The sequence below is a fragment of the Lepidochelys olivacea genome, assembly GCF_965140295.1.
Source record: "Lepidochelys olivacea isolate rLepOli2 genome assembly, chromosome: 10".
Lineage (NCBI taxonomy): Eukaryota > Metazoa > Chordata > Testudines > Cheloniidae > Lepidochelys > Lepidochelys olivacea.
The window spans coordinates 83,597,804-83,615,724 of NC_140420.1; the positions used below are offsets into that span (position 1 = coordinate 83,597,804).

At 39.9% G+C, this 17,921-nt stretch overlaps 1 protein-coding gene across 2 annotated transcripts in view; it reads right to left on the bottom strand.

The window, feature by feature from the left end:
- CTDSPL2 (CTD small phosphatase like 2) overlaps positions 1-17,921 on the bottom strand; it is a 71,472-nt gene that overhangs the window by 35,153 nt on the left and 18,398 nt on the right. Inside the window, exons 1-2 of one of the 2 annotated variants that reach the window (XM_084641368.1) lie at positions 10,327-10,442; positions 2,805-3,014 (exon numbers count right to left, since the gene is read on the bottom strand). In XM_084641368.1, coding sequence (XP_084497494.1) covers positions 2,805-2,990 — 186 coding nt within the window. In that variant the 5' untranslated portion in view covers positions 2,991-3,014; positions 10,327-10,442. Of the gene's footprint in view, positions 1-2,804; positions 3,015-10,326; positions 10,443-17,921 lie in introns of those variants that run through there. The other variant, XM_084641367.1, reaches the window with a different exon arrangement.

Sequence of the window (17,921 nt, forward strand, 5' to 3'; positions counted from 1 at the left end):
TTTCTCTATGATGTCAGACTGGTGGTCTGTAACTCTGATATTAGAATTAGTATGACTGTTTTAAAGTTATCTATTCACTTAAATGGGAGTTGAGAGCATTATGTAGATTATAAGATAAGGCCCAATGTCATCAGAATTTTATTAACCATATTTTAGTTACTTTTATGTAAGTAAATAGCTTGAACTTTTTGGGGGGGGTTAATGACCCACCCCCACAAGCCATCAGTATGATGTCAGAGTAATGGACTATGACTCTGATGTCAGAATTAGTATATTTTAAAGTATATGTTGCTATACATTTATTGCCACAGATCCATACAATCTATCTCTTAATTTATATTATAATATACAGGTAACTGAACTATTGTATAATATAACACACATACCACCTGAAAGAGTTCTGATGTTACCATGGTAACCACAAGACTACTTTGTGTTGTCATGAGAGCTTTGCAGTATAGCCCAGCAATATCAATCAATAGCATGCAATGTTAATGCCACTGCCACTACAAGTGCTGTTCTGGACACAGAAGACAAGACAGACAATATTTATGAAAAACATGGAATTTTATATTTAAAGGGAACTTGTGAAGATAAAATTTAGGATGAATATTTACGATTAAAAAAGGGATGGGGGAATTTTCCAAAATCTAAATCATCAGAAATCTTCCCAATTATTTTTTTAATTCCAATGAAAACTGTTTTTGTTTGCACTTAACCATATCCCTGAAGTGTTCGCAACCCAAAGTATTTTGCTTTGTGCTAGAGCATAGGAGTCAGAAAGTGAAATCGATTTATTGCCTGAGTTTAGTAATATGCAAAATTTAAACAAACAGTTTTAACAATACAGAATTTTCCACAGGTAAAAAAAAATGTTAACATATATATGATTTTACAGTTCCTTTAAGTCAGTGCCTATTTCCTGCTACAATGGGTGCTGAACAAATTCCTAGGACACACTGAGTTGCATGGTATCTAAGAACATAAGAATATCTATACTGGGTGGAACCAATGGTCCAATTAGCCCAGTATCCTGGCGAGTGCCAGATGCTTCATAGGGAATTGAAAGAACTGGACCATTTCAAGTGATCCATCCCCTGTTGTCCAGTCCCAATTTCTGGCAGTCAGAGATTTAGGGACATCCAGACCATGGGGTTGTGTCCCTGACCATCCTGACTAATAGTCATTGATGGACCTATCCTCCAGGAATTTATGTAATTCTCTTTTGAATCCAGTTATGCTTTTGGCCTTCACAACATCACCTGGAAACAAAGTTCCATAGTTTGACTGTGCATTGTATGAAGAAATATTTCCTTATGCTTGTTTTAAACCTGCTGCTTAGTAATTTCATTGGGTGACTCCTGGTTATTGTGTTATGTGAAAGGGTAAACACTTCATTATTCACTTTCTCCACACCATTCATGATTTTATAGACCTCTAACATATTCCCATGTAGTCATCTCTTTCCTAAAATGAACGGTCCCAGGTTTTTTAATCTCGCCTCAAATGGAAACTGTTCCATACCCTTAATCATTTTTATGCCCTTCCTCTGCCTTTTCCATTTCTCATGTATCTTTTTTGAGATGGGGCAACCAGAACTGCATGCAGTACACAAGGTATGGGCATACCATGGATTTATATACTAGCATTATGATATTTTCTGCCTTACTATCTCTCTCTTTTCTAATGGTTCCTAACACTGTTTCTCTTTTGACTGCTGCTGTAGATGAGCAGATGCTTTCAGAGAACTATCCACGATGACTCCCAGATCTGTTTCTCAAGTGTTAACAGCTAATTTAGAACCCAACATTTTGAATGTATAGTTGGGATTATGTTTTCTAATGTGCATTACTTTGCACTTATCAACACTGAATTTCATCTGCCATTTTGTTGCCTAGTCACCCAGCTTTCTGAGACAATTTGATTAGAATTTTTTATACTTCACTGCATCTTTACGTATTATTTTAACTATAATGCAAAATTACAAAACTGCCATTTTTAACACTTCACTTTAACAATAAAAAACATGTTCTAGTCTAAACTAATTTATCTGCCATGTATTTCTCTGAAATATTTTTGTATGTTTCTGGCATCCTGGCTCTTGTTCTTTTAGTATCTACAGTTTTTAAATGGCAACATCAGAACTTCTAGACTGATAAGACTTACTGAAGAAAGGTTTTATAAAATCAGACCATCTTTTTAAAAAACAATAAAAATAACAGTTTTGAAAACTATTTCAAAGTGGCACTCACTCAAAAAAAGTAACGTACTGTATATAATCTTCCCCTAATAATTTGCACTGAGCAAGTTTTAAATATGAAAATCTGTGTGCTTCAGATCTGTGTCTAGATAGAGTTGAAAGAGATTCAGTAATTTAGCCTTGAAACTTCATGTCTAAGGTGCGATAAATAGGCACAAAATTCACTGAGGCACTCAGAAATTATACCTGATTATACTATAGCTGAATTTGGCCTCTTGTATTTATAAGGCAACATTTCTTATTTCTCCAATGGAACATCTGATACTAAGTCCTCAAACTTACGGCACTATCATAAACGTCTGTAATTGTTTTATACAGAGTTGGATAGTATCAGCAACTTTGCAATTTAACTTCTATATCTGAATTCACACACAACTATTATGGGGCAATTTGTGTATTCTATTGTTTATAAAGCTGTTCTGCCTCCATAAAACATGCCTTTTACAAATGCTTATTCTTCTTAAGACAATACTTGATCAAACTTTAGAAAAAATGAATACGACTCAAAAATTTTAAAAAAAGCAACAAAACACTGAGCTCATACCTTGGTCGTGCTTCCTTTAATAAATTTTTTAATTGATGACAACAGGCCGGTTTCATTCTGCTGTGGTTTTCCTCCTCCAACAGGTAAGCTCTCTTCTACCTCTGAATGTTTCCTCTTTGCTCGCAAAGCACGCTGGGTGTGAATTTGATGTGACTGCTGAGAGGCCTTCCGCGTTCTCAGCCTCATTTTCTACGTGTACCACATGTAAACCTGTAAAAAGGGGAAAACAAGAACAGTAGGTTACTGAGGCACTGTATTAAGCCTGAAAGTATGAATCCCCCGCAGGCATATATTTACAAACATTCGTCTGATGCACTGTGCTTAGTTTTTCACTCACTATGTATCTCCCTTAATGTAAAGAATACTGCATATTCAGGCAATAGAGCTAATTTGGTGTCACGCTTTGCATCAAAGTATAAATCATAGTAGAGACTGTGCATTAGATGTGTGTTAGGCTATCACAATTTACCAAAGGAATAGAAAGCTGATCTCCTGGACTACCATACCTGGAGTTATCGTAAGAGACTGATGTATATGTCCTAAACATGTTTACGACATAGGATTTAGTTATAAAATACGCATCACATGGTTGTTGTTTTTTTCTCAGAAATTTCTTTAGTGCTCATCTAACTCCAACTGCTGAGTAGACAGATGAAATTACCTATCATATGTAGAGGTTTAGGTACTACAAAACAACAACTGTTCTGAGGATTTAGGAAAAGATACCAGCAGGGAAATGGATGGTTCATGGTCACAATGATATGATTCTGAGCTTTTCACCCGTAGGCCACTTCAAATCCAACCCAAGTAAACAGTGATCAAAGTTACAAAAAAAATGCTGGCAGTTGAGTAGTCTCAACTCGATTCCTAGTACAGAGATGATCATGTAACAAAAAGTATCACTACCTACATGCTTTTCAGTAGACTCAACAGGCAGCAAAGTGATGAACTGGCAGGGCCTTTCAACAGAACAAGGTTGAACTGCATTAGAATGATTTATGCTGCTGCTAGTTATGTTGTACTTTCTATAACTGTTGACAAACATTGACATCTGTGGGAAATGAAGCCCTATCTGGCACTTTTAACCAGCACCAAATTCGCCAACTATTATATCAAAGAGTAAAAGGAGTTAAGGTTTTTCAAAGACTGGAATAAATACTTAGTGTTCTCCAAAATTTAATGAAGGCCCACAGAAACTGTAACACAAATTTATAAAAATTGACCATTTATAATCTTGTGTGTATCAAGTAACAGAAGCATTACTACTCAGGGTCTAGGTTTATATGTCTTCATATTAATATTTACAATAAAATCACATTTAGTTGTGAAAAAATGTATACAGAAAGGTTAAGGCAAAGAAATAATGAAAACCTTCTATAAGACTTTAATCCATTTTATCTTTTCCCACCTATTCACCAAAAGAGGAGGTTACTTACCTGTAACTGGAGGTTCTTCAAGACATGTGGTCCCTATTTGCACTCCACTGTGGGTTACTCATGCGCCCCATGAGGCTGGAGCTGTGCAATTCAAAACCAGCGTATTTTGATCTGCGTACACGCCCTGGCTCAGCTCATACCTCTGACTGAGGGGATAAAGGGCAGGGTGAACCAATCGCTTTTCCAGTTCCTTCTCTACTGTGAATCAGATAAGATCCAAAGCAGAGGGGAAGGAGGGTAGGTAGTGGAATACAGATACACATCTCAAAGAACCTTCAGTTACAGGTAAGTAACCTCCTCCTCCTCTTTGAGTACTGGTCCCTATTGTATTCCACTGTGGGTGATTGACAAGCAATACCTAAATATGAGGAGGGTACGAGGACGTAGACGGAAGGGCTGAGCGGAGTACCAACACCCCAAAGGAGGCATCAGCAGAAGAGTCCTGCACCAGGGCATAATCCCTTGCAAATGTGTGAATGGAACTCCGGGAGGCCACTTTACAAATGTCCAGGAGGCCTTACCTTCTGAAGAATCTCTACAGTTGTTGCTTGCATGCTTGTGGAATGAGCTCTTACCCCATTGGGGTAAGAGATGGGCGGGGGGTTGAGAACTGATAGCAGGAGTAGAATGCAGCTGGATATCCATTTGGAGATTCTCTGGGTAAAGATGGCATGCCCTGACTCCTTCTGCTACAGCAACAAACAGTCTCAGGGATTTCCTGATTGGTTGTGTTCTCTGCAGGTAAAAAAACAACGCTCATCGAACATCAAGGGAGTGGAGTCTTCATTCTTCTGCAGAAGAATATGGTTTCAGGAAGAACACAGGTAAGTGAATGGATTGGTTAAGGTGAAATTCCAAAACTATATTAGGGATTAATTTGGGGTGTAGATGTAAAAAAACCTTATCCTTATGGAATACTGTGTATGGAGGCCCTGCCATCATTGCTCCAAGTTCACCAACCTTCTTGCTGATGTGATAGCTATGAGAAAAACGACTGATGGAAAGGAGGGACATGGAACATGTAGCTAAAAGCTCAAAGGGGAGCCTTGTTAGCACTGAGAGAACAAGATTCAGATCCCACCGGGGTGCAACCTTCTGAACAGGTGGAAAGGTTCTTACTAAGCCTTTCCAGAATCTTATGGTCAGCGGGTCGGCAAAAACTGAGTAGCCTTGAGAAGGTGGATGGTATGCATGATCACGGCCAACTGGATTTGTAAGTGTTGATGGATAAACCTGCAGTTTTCATGCACAGGATATAGTCTAAGATGAGAGGAATATCTATAGTCTCTGGTAGAATGCCTCTTTGTTGTGTCCAAGATGAAAAGCATTTCCATTTAGCTAAGTAACGTTTTCTAGAAGACTCCTTTCTACTATTAGAGAGAATGTCTCATACAGCTGAAGAGCAAGAACATTCTAAGGATGCTACCCTTCCAAATGTCAGGCCCAGAGGTGGAGCAGCCATGGATTGGGGTGTTTGATCTTGCTGTTCCACTGGGTAAGTAGCTCGGGGAACTTTGGGAGGATGATTGGTTGGCAGGATGACATGCTAGGAGGTTGGGAAACCAGAACAGTCTGGGCCAAAAGGGGGTGATCAAGATGACTCTCTGTCCTGCTTGATCTTCCATACGACTCATGGCAGGAGCGGTGGAAGAGGGAACGCATAGTTGAAGGGGTCTGACCAATTAAAAAGCAGAGCATCGTCCTGGCAGTGGTGACCTAGGGCTCCTCTGACGCAGTATGTGGTGCATTTGCCGTTTGCTTGAGAGGCGAATAGATCCCTGGTCAGGGTTCCCCATAGAGTTAAAATATTGCGGAGTACTGCATCATGAAGCTCTCACTCATGGTCAAGTGGAAAATGTCTGCTGAAGGAGTCTCCAAACATATTCTGCTTTCCCAGAAGGTAGGCTGCTCATAGGGTGCTGAAGCACCAGTTCCAGAGGCTGACGGCCTCTGCTCCCAAGGAGGCAGACCTCACTTCACCTCACTTGTTGATGTAGAAGACAACTGTAGTGTTGTCTGATATAAGGACACGGTGAGCACGGATGGAAAAAAAAGACTTGCACACCTTCCATACTGTCCGTAGTTCCAAGATATTGATGTGCATCTTGGCCTCTCGAGCTGTCCAAGCCCCTTGAGCTCAGTGGTTGTTCTTGTGCTCTCCCCAACCTATTTGGGATGTGTCTGTACCAATGATCCTGTCTGGAGAGAAAGGGGACCCCCACACATACTTGATGAGGAATTTGTCCCCCATAACAGGGAGGACAGTACCTTGGCTGGAACTGTCACCATGGGGTTCATGGAATGATGGCTTGGGGAGCATACTGACTATAGCCAAGTTCAAAGGCAACAACAGTGGAGACTTGAGAACAGGGTGATATAAGTGCACAAGCCATGTGACCTAGTAGGGACAGACATGTTTTGACCAGTTCCTGAGGGTTGCTTGTGATGTGAACTATGATACTGTTCATGGTCTGAAATCTGTCCACAAGCAGGTACACTGTGACAGAATTTAGGGTTACCCTGATGAAGTCTAATCTAATGCTAAAGCTACTGTTAAAACTGCTAAAACTATAAATGATTAAGATTGATAACTATTTACAATAAGGTTCTTTATTGTTTGTAGGTGAAGTCAAAGCTGCAGACACTAAGGGTTCTGACCTGGACCATGCAGTGGTGAGAAGGAAGTGGAGAAGCGAATGATCTGCCCTTCTCTTTATCCCCTCCATCAGAGGCACGAGGTGAGCCAGAGCTCACATGTGGACCAACCATCACTACTTTCAAAATTTCCGGCTCCAGGTTTATGGTGCACATGCATAAGCCACAGTGGAATATAATAGGGACCATCACTCGAAAAAGAACATGAAGTTATTTTCAACTTTTTTACATGAAGGTGTAAAACAGCAGCATTTACTAATATAATTTGTTTCTTATTTTTCTTCTTTATGATCTGAGGCTGCTAAATTCATTTTTTGTGTAATCTATAGTAGGGGCACTTTAACAGGGTAAAAAGAAAAGGAGTACTTGTGGCACCTTAGAGACTAACAAATTTATTTGAGCATAAGCTTTCGTGAGCTACAGCTCACTTCATCGCCGTCGAGAAGTGGCAGCGGCAAGAAGCGTCGCTGCCGAAATGCCGCCGAGAAACGACAACACTTCTCGGCAGCGGGGTGTGCTATGGGCGCACAAAAATGTCCCGGCGGGCGCCATGGCACCCACGGGCACCACGTTGGGGACCCCTGTTCTAAAGGCTCTGTCTGCATTGTGCATGTTCCATTTGCTCACAGCCAGTGTTCCCTCTAATTTTTCCCACCCATGTGCAGAATGAATTTTGTTATGTGCACCAATATGGAGGTGATGTGTGACACATCACATCTGTATTGGTACACATAACAAAATTCATGTGCTGGGGGTGGGGCCAAGGGGTTTGGAGTGTGGGAGGGGACTTAGGGCTGGGGCAGAGGGTTGGGGTGCACGGGTGTGAGGGCTCCGGATCAGGTCGGGGATGAGGGGCTTGGAGTACAGGAGGGTGCTCCAGGGCTACGGCGGGGAGAGAGAACCCCCCCCCAGCTCTCTCTCCCAGCAGCAGCATGTCGGCTGGGCTGCGGGGGAGGCGCCTCTCAGTGGCACAGCAGCTCCAGGGCTGGGGATGCAGGATAGGCACTCCTTCCACAGCATGTCCAGGCCAGGGGAGGTGCCCCAGCCGTGCCTGGGGCCGAGCTGAGCTGCGCCTTGGGCCAGGCCAGGCCGGCTGCGCCGCTCCAGCCGCAGCGGGGCTGGGCACCCCGGCCATGGCAGGTCCTCCAGACCACAGCAGAATTGAGGCCGGCAGAGGGGCACCCCAGCCACAGCAAGTTGGGGGCTGGGCTAGGTTGGGGCTGGGGGAGGGGCGTCCCATCTCCAGCAGGTCCCCGGGCGGATTCCCTAAGTGCCTGCACAGTGCTAAACAGGCTGCTGCATGGCCACGCAGCTTACAGAGAACTTAGCTCATAGCTCCTATGCACCATCCTCATAGAGCATGCTTCATCCTTGGGCTGCAGGAGTTGAGCAGGATTTTTCCTACAACTGTTCTTCCAGCCTCCAGGGGCCACTCTGGCACTTTGCACAGTGCTGCCCCGGAATGGAGGAGTGTGTTATCCCAGAATTTGAACAAGCTAATTGCAACCATATTGTGTGCATTCAGCCACCATGAATTAATACAATAGAACACCACATAGTTAAGGGTTAATTTGAACAAGCAGAGCTTCTGGAGGTAAGGTTAAATACTAGCTGCAGGCCTGCAGTTTCTGCTAATCAGAATGGGAGAAGGTGAGAAAAGGGTCAACAAATAGAGACTGAGGGAAAATAAGTGGATGGAGATCTTGAGTTTGGCCACCTTTGATACAGAAGCTTATTATGACTAAAGCTTTGCCTACACTAGCAGAGGTGTTAAAAAAAACACAAACACCCCCCCCGAAAGACAAACGTTTTGTCGAGGAAAAGCACCGGTGTGAACAGCGCTTTGTCGACAGGAGCGTTCTCCTGCCAATAAAGATACCGCCACTCGTTGGGGGTGGAAGTTTTTTGTTGGCAGGAGAGCTCTCCTGCTGACAAACAGCAGCTACACTGCGCACCTTTTAGCAGCACAGCTGTAGCGGCATAGCTGTGTCGCTAAAAGCTGCGTAGTGTAGACATAGCCTAAGACTGTTAGAAATGTTTTGTTGATAAGTAGTTATTGAAGTTAGGAGAAGAGATGACCCAACAGAGGTCACTATGAGCTATGCGTTTTCTAAAAATTAGTTATAAAAAGACTAGACAATAGAGTGTACTTTGGAGCAGTTCTCTGAAGCGAGCCTGAGATTTTTTTCCTGACACCATGCTCCCTGGTGGGTAAAAAAATGGCCATCGCTAACATGCTGCTAATTACTCAGTACCATCTCAGATTCTAGGTAATTATTTGTGATGTTCTAACCTATTGCTTATGTCTATGTGTACTTAAATCTAAAAAACAGTACTTTTAGATAAGAGCACGCTTACTTGCATTAATCTTTCATCAGCCAAAAGTGCTGTGCTCCCATTGATTTATTCCTGATACCACCTGCAGTGACAGGTTTCAGAGTAACAGCCGTGTTAGTATGTATTCGCAAAAAGAAAAGGAGTACTTGTGGCACCTTAGAGACTAACCAATTTATTTGAGCATGAGCTTTCGTGAGCTACAGCTCACTTCGTCAGAGCTGTAGCTCACGAAAGCTCATGCTCAAATAAATTGGTTAGTCTCTAAGGTGCCACAAGTACTCCTTTTCCACCTGCAGTGAAACAGTTAAGTTACCTCTGCTTTGGGTTCTGAAAACCCTGGGTAACAACAGGAACTGAGAGACTGTCTCTCTTCAACTCTCAATGCTCCCCCTCAAAGACAGAAATATAAGGCAAAATCAAGCTCTCAGAAGTTAGGAAATGCTGAAATTAATAATGCCCATGCAACCCTAACTCATCTCCTTTTTGCTTGTGCATTATGATTCATTTTTTAATTACACATGCATATACACGGGGGGAGGGGGGGAATTAAGGTTGTACACAAAACATTGATTCTGGCATTTTCTAACTTTTTGAGAGCTTGACTTTACAATTACTACATTCTTTTAAGGTAGTTTATTAGGATGATAAGTATTTAATACATACATTACTAATTAGCGATGTAAACTCTACTACATATTATAAAGAAACAGAAAAAAAATTCAAGCAAAACTAACCAATACCATTTCCAGCCTGCATTCTTACTGTATAAAAACAGTTGTAAAATAGCTATATCTGAAAATCAAATAAGAGTTAAGCCCAGAATCCTAATCAAATTCTAATTTGAATAACTATAACCTTATGGCCTTAAGAAAAATCTGTGAATCTATTTAAATTTCTCCAGTAGTTTCAATCTAATACAGTATTCCTAAACCGTTATATAGTATTGCAGGGTGTTATAAAGTAACTGCCAATTCCACCCCAGAGATGGCTGCAATGATTCCTAAACAGGCAAAGTTTACATATTGCTCCAGGTCTTTTCTGGTATTCAAGATGCTATATAAACATAATATATAATTACGAATAGGGGTACCCACAGATATATCGATGGCCAAATTACTGTGACAGAAAGGTCAAATCTGACACATTCCTCCCTTCTTGCTCATCAAGATTAAGGTACTGGACTGGAACTCAGAGATCTGGGGTCAATTCTGCCACAGACTTCCTGTGTGATCATTGTACATCACCATTTTTCTGTTTCTCAGCTCTCCTTTTTGAAAAGGGAGATAAATATTAGTCTTCCTCACTGGGGTGTTATAAAAATAAATTCACTAGTGTTTATGAGACAATCACACTAATGTGATGGGAGGTCATAAGTACGTAAACTGATCAATCTAAAGAAAGTGAAACTTCCAATAACATATTCCATGAACTCTAGATCTTATACTTTAGGAATAGTTTTCATCAGATCATTCAAACATTCATTATCTCCTAATTATATTATAAAAAATTATACTCAAGTAGATTTTTTTTTGTCTATCTAGTCCAAAACAAAAAACAAAAAACAGCACAAGAACACAGCAGAACCTCACTAATTCACATTTTTGACTGAGATACCTATCAAATACTGATTACTACAAGTTAGGTATTAAGTGAATAAACAATAAAATAAGGTATGGTTTAATATATCCCAAAAGTTAAACTACAGTTGTTAAAATAAATGAACAAATTTTATTTATGCTTCATGAAGTCCTAGCAAAAGTACGGCAGTATATTTAGTGTAATAACAAACCTTAATAATATGACAGTTCTACAGCAATCTTCTAATAAAATTCTGATGAGAAACAGAGAAAGACTGACATTTTTGGGGTCTGAATGAGCTAAGTTCTACTGTAACAAGCAAATGTGCATGTATATGTTTATACAAAATACCTGTAAAATTCAGATACCAGAAAGAATATTTAATTACAAGAAACATTAGTAATATAAACATAGAACTTGTGAAGGAAATCTCTCATAAAATATACGATAACTACAACTTATGTAGCCTGTTTCGAAAAGGGAACAAAAATTAAGAAATCAAAATATGAACTGAGTTAATGTTTCCAAATGGTATATATATATTTATCCTGTTAAGGTACTGTTCAACTCATCCGTACATTAATGCCACAGAGTTCTTTGGCTTACTTCACATCCTGGGTATCAAGCCTCAAGTTATAAATATCCCTAATGGACTTAGCAACAGTTACCTACAATCCTCTCAATGACAGAAGTTTGCTTTCCTAATGCTCAATGCAGCCAGCAGTGTGCTGCTTTTACTTGTATTACTTTTGTGTGATTTTTTAAAACATGCACAAAACAAACTGACTTACTAGACTGTGTACAAATACTTTAGCCTAAACATGCACATGAATTTCTTTGCTCACACACATACTATTGAGATAGTGACCATAGTATCCTATTAAATTAAGAGCCTGAGCAATATATTATGTAACTGAACATTTCACTTAACCACATTCTGCTAAGACAAGACTTGCTTGTATCTTTACAATGTTAGTACAAAAGAGGATGCATATAAACTATATATTTGTACTGCCTTTGGGATTTTGGTAGAAAAAAATAATTTGAACAAACAAATTCCTTTGCAGCAGTCTCTTTCAAGAGCAGATAGCTTGGCCAATCTGGAATTCCCACCTTATAAAATAACATTATTTACATAACATCATGAAAAGCTCATAAAGGTGTTAACATAGCACAAAGAGCTTGAAGACTAATAAATACATTTACCGCAGATGTGCTCAACACTAAAAGATTAAAGTCATTGGTGTCCCCGTAATTTATTTATATAACATAAAAATTCTGAGAAATATCCTGCCTCCCTTCTTTCCTTGTCCAATTCTTAAAAATTAAACAATAACAAAGTAAACATATGATGAAAGGTTGGAGACAAACTATGAGTTCACAATATTCTGAAATTCATTCTTTAAAGAAAAGGAATGGGTAGAATGGGATTATAACCAGGGTGAATAAAAATCAATTATTTAAAAAAATAAAATGTTTTTATTGTGTTATTTAATTTTAATAAAATTGTAAACCTGTTTAAAATGAATAAAATCAAGGAAGCCGGGGGTGAGATCTACTAGTTTTAAAAGTTTGAAGGATAGCTGAAGTAACTTAGGAAACTGTCTCATTTTCAAGAGAGTCAGGCAAGCAGGAACTTAAGCTCCAGTCCCTTTCACTTAGGCATATCTGAAAATTTTCCCAGGCTGACCTGAAATAATCACTTTAACTAACTGACTACAATGTGAAACATACTTTTATAGAAGTTTATGTGTACAAAACATTTGTTTTGTTTAATAAAAATAAATCATATTTGCTATTGTGTGTTTAATTCCAAGCACCATCCTAATGCAGCTTGACACAAATCATGAGCAAAAAGTTAATTAACTAGTAAATAAGCAATACATCTTTCAGCATTTTTAACACACTAAAAATGTAAAATTAGTAAGAATCTGAAAATATTAATCTATATCATTGCTTAAATAAATGTATATAGTTATAGTTTACCCTCCTAAGTAGCAAAAAGAGGTACCAAATCTAGTGTAAAGGTTCTATTTAGCTGTAAATCAACATGTTTTAATGGTTTATCAACCAATAAGAATTCATCTGAATTTAAAAAATAACTGTAATACAAATGGAAAAATTTATTAAAATTATTTAAATCAGTGCTTTCCACCTGGTGATTTAAATCAGGTTGACTCACACAAATCCATCCTGATTATAACTGCAACCTTGATTCGGCACTCTGTGACAGAGGGGAAAATAAGTAATAAAGGAACAGTTAAAACCAAGAAGTTTAAAGAGCTTTTCTCTATTCCCTCAAGTTCTTACGTACTGAGTTGTAAAGGTTCACCACCTTTTAAATATTATCTCTGTTCTACAGCTTAGATATTGTGCGTGTACTGGAAAGAGCCTCCTTTGTATGACTAGCATTTCTAAATAAAGAGCATATTTCTGCACAATTTTAAATCAGGGATGAATTTTTCTTAATTTTTTCCGTCACTGATGTTGGAGCAGGATCTAATTTTCTATGAAACTACTAAAAGCAGATTTAAGTGTGCACATACCATTAATTTAAAGCTCTAAAGACTGCTTAAGGAAGATGCCACCCAAATTGAAAAGTTGGAAGACAAAACAGTTAGAAGGTAAAACAGCAAGAACAATGTTACACATGACAATGCTAACGGTAAATTATGCTTGATAAGAAAATTAAGAATTATGGAGGTGACCAGACATGTTGGACTGCCATCCCTCAAGAGCCTATATATTCCAAGAATAAGTATGGTATATGCTGTAGACGATTAATAGCAGCACTGCAGGAACTGAAATTAAAGTCACTGCTGGTGTGTGGTTTAAATGAGTGGCAGGAGCAAATGAATTCTAAGCAAAGTATGTGAAAAAGTTTGGAGTTGTTTTTCATTTGTTTGTTTGTTCTTTTCCTACAGCACCCATCATTGTAGTATCTAAGCCGGGGCGGGCAAACTACAGCCCGTGGGCCGAATCCAGCCGGCAAACTGTTCTAAGCCGGCCTGTGAGCTCCTGCTGGGTCAGGGGACAGACCATGCAGCTTGGCCCCACTCCAACCGGGCGCTGGGTCAGGGGCTGCCCAGCGCTCCAGCCGGCGCACAGGGTCGGGGTCGCACCACGCAGCTCCCGGAATCTGCGGCATGGTCCCGCTCTGGCTCCTACATGCTCCAATGGCCCCTTGCAGAGCTCCAATGGGAGCTGCTGGGGTGGTGCCTGCGGACAGGGCAGCGTGCAGAGCCACCTGGCCACACCTCTGAGTAGGAGCTGGAGAAGGGACATGCCACTGCTTCTAGGAGCCGCTTGAGGTAAGCGCCGCTCGGAGCCTGAACCCCTAAGCCTCTCCCCACGTCCCAACCCCCTGCCCCAGCCCTGATCCCCCTCCCGCCCTCCTAACCCCTCGTTCCCAGCCCAGAGCATCCTCCTACACTCCAAACTCCTCATCCCCAGCCCCACCCCAGAGCCTGCACCCCCAACAAGAGCCCTCATGCCACCCAACCCCTATTTTGTGAGAATTCATGGCCCACCATATAATTTCTATTCCCCAATGTGGCCCTCGGACAAAAATGTTTGCCCACCCCTGATCTAAGCATTCTCTGCTCAGATTAGATATGTAGACCCAAGTGCATTTCAAAAAATCTCATTCTTCTCCCTGCTCTGACTAAGGAGATTCTGCTTGGCTGATGTCAGGAAGAGGCTCTTCCTGGCCAGCAATGACTTTTTGTGGAGGAGTGGAACATCCTTTGTTTAGGGTAAAGGGTTGGAATGGAAGAAGGAAGGTATCTTTATACTATACTCATCTGTGCTCAAGTCTTAGAGTTGTAGACTGGCATTTTCCCACACTGCCCCATCCATGCATCTCTAACAATGTTCTCAAAGAGAAGAAGGTAAATCAGTCTCAGTAATCCCTCTACTGAGACTATTCATAAAGATGTCAATTACTGCCATTTATAATGTGGACACTTGTCTGTGATCAACTCACTTTATATAGAGCAGTGAACTGCTCCAATGACAACTTTCTGTTACTATTAACTTAGTCTAGATTTGAACCTGTGACCCTAGAAGTGAAAAGCTCAATATTCCATTAACATTCACCTCAGCTAAACAGATCTCATTGATAAGAAACTTTGTCAATGTTACTTTTAAAAGATTTGGGACAAACAGTAACACAAAAGCCAGACTCAGAGATACAGAAATTTAATTAGAGTAAAAGTTATCTTTGAATTCCTTTTAGATGAATCATCCTGGCCAGATCACATCAGCAAGTTTCATTGTTGTGAGGTGACCCAAGTTTTAAAAATTAAAAACTTAAAGACTCACTCGTTGGACTGCTGAAGTATTCATAACTATCATATATCAACTCCATGTCACAATAACTTTCTGCCTTCTTTAGAAAGATTATATCTTTGACTAGGAATGAAGAGGGTTTGTTTGTAATTAGCACCTGTTCACAGATTCTACATTTAGATTATTCTTCTTATCTAAAAATGATACACTTCCATGCATTCGCTGGCCCTTGCTTTGCCTACCTATGTAGTTTTGTTTGCAAAGTTGGAGTTACAAATTTCTTCACTAATAATGCATGATCTCCCAGCCTAGAGAGCCCAAAAAATGAAATGCTGCTCTTAGTTTATTATTTTTCCATACAAAAGTCTTCTCCCTGTAACAAACGATGCACACTCACCTTGATCATCTTAATCAATCAGTCCTTCAGCCCTCGTATAGATTACGTCAATCACAACACGTCTTCCATTCTTCTTGTATCCTGGCCTTCCTTCTCCATGTGCAGCCATGTCTTTTCATAATAAAATCTTCCCATCTCTTTGGAGGTCAGCCGAGTGGTCGTTTCAGGTCCCGTGGGTACCACTCAGCAACAGATGCAGTCCATCAATTGCCAGTGAGCCTTGCTATATGCCCAGCCCATTGCATTTTACTATGCCTGCTCTCAACAACGACGTCCTCCACTCCACTCTACTGTCTGATCACTTCATTGGGGACTTGGTCGCGGATTGAAATTCCCAGCATTCTTCTTTCCATCGCCCTCTCCATGAGTCGCTGCTCCTCCATCTTGATCAGCGCCCATGTTTCGCTGCCGTACAACATTGCTGGCAGTACTGTTGAGTTGAAGAGGACATCCTTGATAGAATTGAATGCACACCAACCTGCTTTCTTTCTTCTCAAGAGATCACCTTCCTGATCGTGGAACATGTTAATTTCTTGGCCCAAACAGACATATGGCTCAACTTCTTCTATTTGTTCTCCCTTGATTGTTATTTGGGCTTTTGGCGAGGTATCAAACCACATAAATTTCGTTTTGGAGTGGTTAATTTTCAGTCCGAGTTGGCTGCTTTTTATGTTGACTTCTCGCAACATTTTCTGTAGTTTGATAGTATTTGATAGTATGATGCACACTAAAATGATAAAAAGTAAGTCTTTGTATTTTGACTCAGACGATCCCCAGTGGAGATAAGTTGAGGTTGAATCTATCTTAAAATAGTTAACATATATCAAAATTGGCTGACAGTCTCAAATAGCAGAAAGAACATATAATTTAGTCTTATGTAGGCTGGGAGACCATATGTTATAAATGAAGAAATTTGCACCTCCAACTTCTGCACCATAAACAAAACAAAACTATATAGGCAAAGCAAGGGCCAGTGCATGGAAATGTATGATTTTTAGAACAGAAGAATAATCTAAAAGTAGGATGTCTGAACAGTGGTGGATCTTTCTGAAAGTCAAACGTTCTGGATTAGATGACCAGAATGCTCTATTTTAAATGAGTGAATTATAAATTCCACTAAAACCTGCACTATTCCTGTTGTGTTTGTGGAATGAACCAGCTTTAGACACATTAGAGACACTGGACATTTAATTCATGCTGTAAGGCACGTAGAGGCCTATTTTTGGAAGTCTTGTTACAATCCTGGTGTAGACCAGGTTGCTAAACACTTCCTGAACATATCTAACCGGCTGTCATGGAAAACTATGACCTCACATAATAATTTTGTTAGTACTTTTGAACTATTCATGTCCTCATGAATGTTAGTAAGTTTAAATAAAAAAGCTCAGAAATATAGGAAATTCTAGAGGTTCTTCTTGTCAACAGCTATGGTTGTTCATAGGGATTTTTTTTTTAAATAAGCTGTTATCAGCTTCCACTCTGTGCTGTAATATATAATATTATCCTTGACATATTTCAAAAGCAGTATCAAAGCAAAACAAAAACCTAGCATTATATGGTTATGCAGATTCTAAGGACTTAGGGTTGGGTACTACAGTCACCTTATTGAATTTCTTCTGCAGAATATGTAGGTACACCTGAATTCTCTAGAGGAGCTGCGTTAGAGGAAGCAGACAAGCTATAAAATATAGAAAAAGCACTGCTTTTATCATCTCCTGTGCCTGTCTTAAAGTCAATGACATCTTAGAATCAGAAACATCTTGAAGATATGTATGGACCTCCATGAACAACTCTCTTTCCTAAAGAAGAGGTCTGAGAAAGTCTTAAACGCAAGCTCAGATATGCCAGTTGTACTTGGAAAACACGTTTATTTAAAGATGTTAGGAAGTTAAACTGTGTTGTGGTGAGAAGACTATGGAATAGCCCCCCTATATTTGTGGTGGAAAGGTCATATGCACTGCAATACTGGGGCAAATAAGAGAGCCTTGTTTGCTTGAGTTTCATCAGGAAAATTTTTTTACTCCCATTTACCTTTATCTTCCCACAGCATTAGAGACACAGCCACATATTACATATATGTGATGTCATGTGTGTTATCTATCTTTTAGAAAGCTTACGACAAATGATATGAAGGATCTGTTACCTTGGCTCCAACAGCAATATACCTTCTCCTTGTAGAATGAGACTCCTTTAGAGTAAATAAAGAACAATTTTATTGTTTCCCTACAGAAACACCTGAACTTTAGGTTTGGGTAAAAAAAAGAAAGAGAATTGGGTTCCTCCAAAATCCTGAAAAAACTACTTAGCATAAAAAAATGCCTTTCTCCATAGCACAATTGGGCTGGAGGTATAAAAACCCTTACAGAGGGAAATCTTATCTAGTCTGTAGGAAGAGAAGAAGGGCACAATGTATCCAAACTCCTG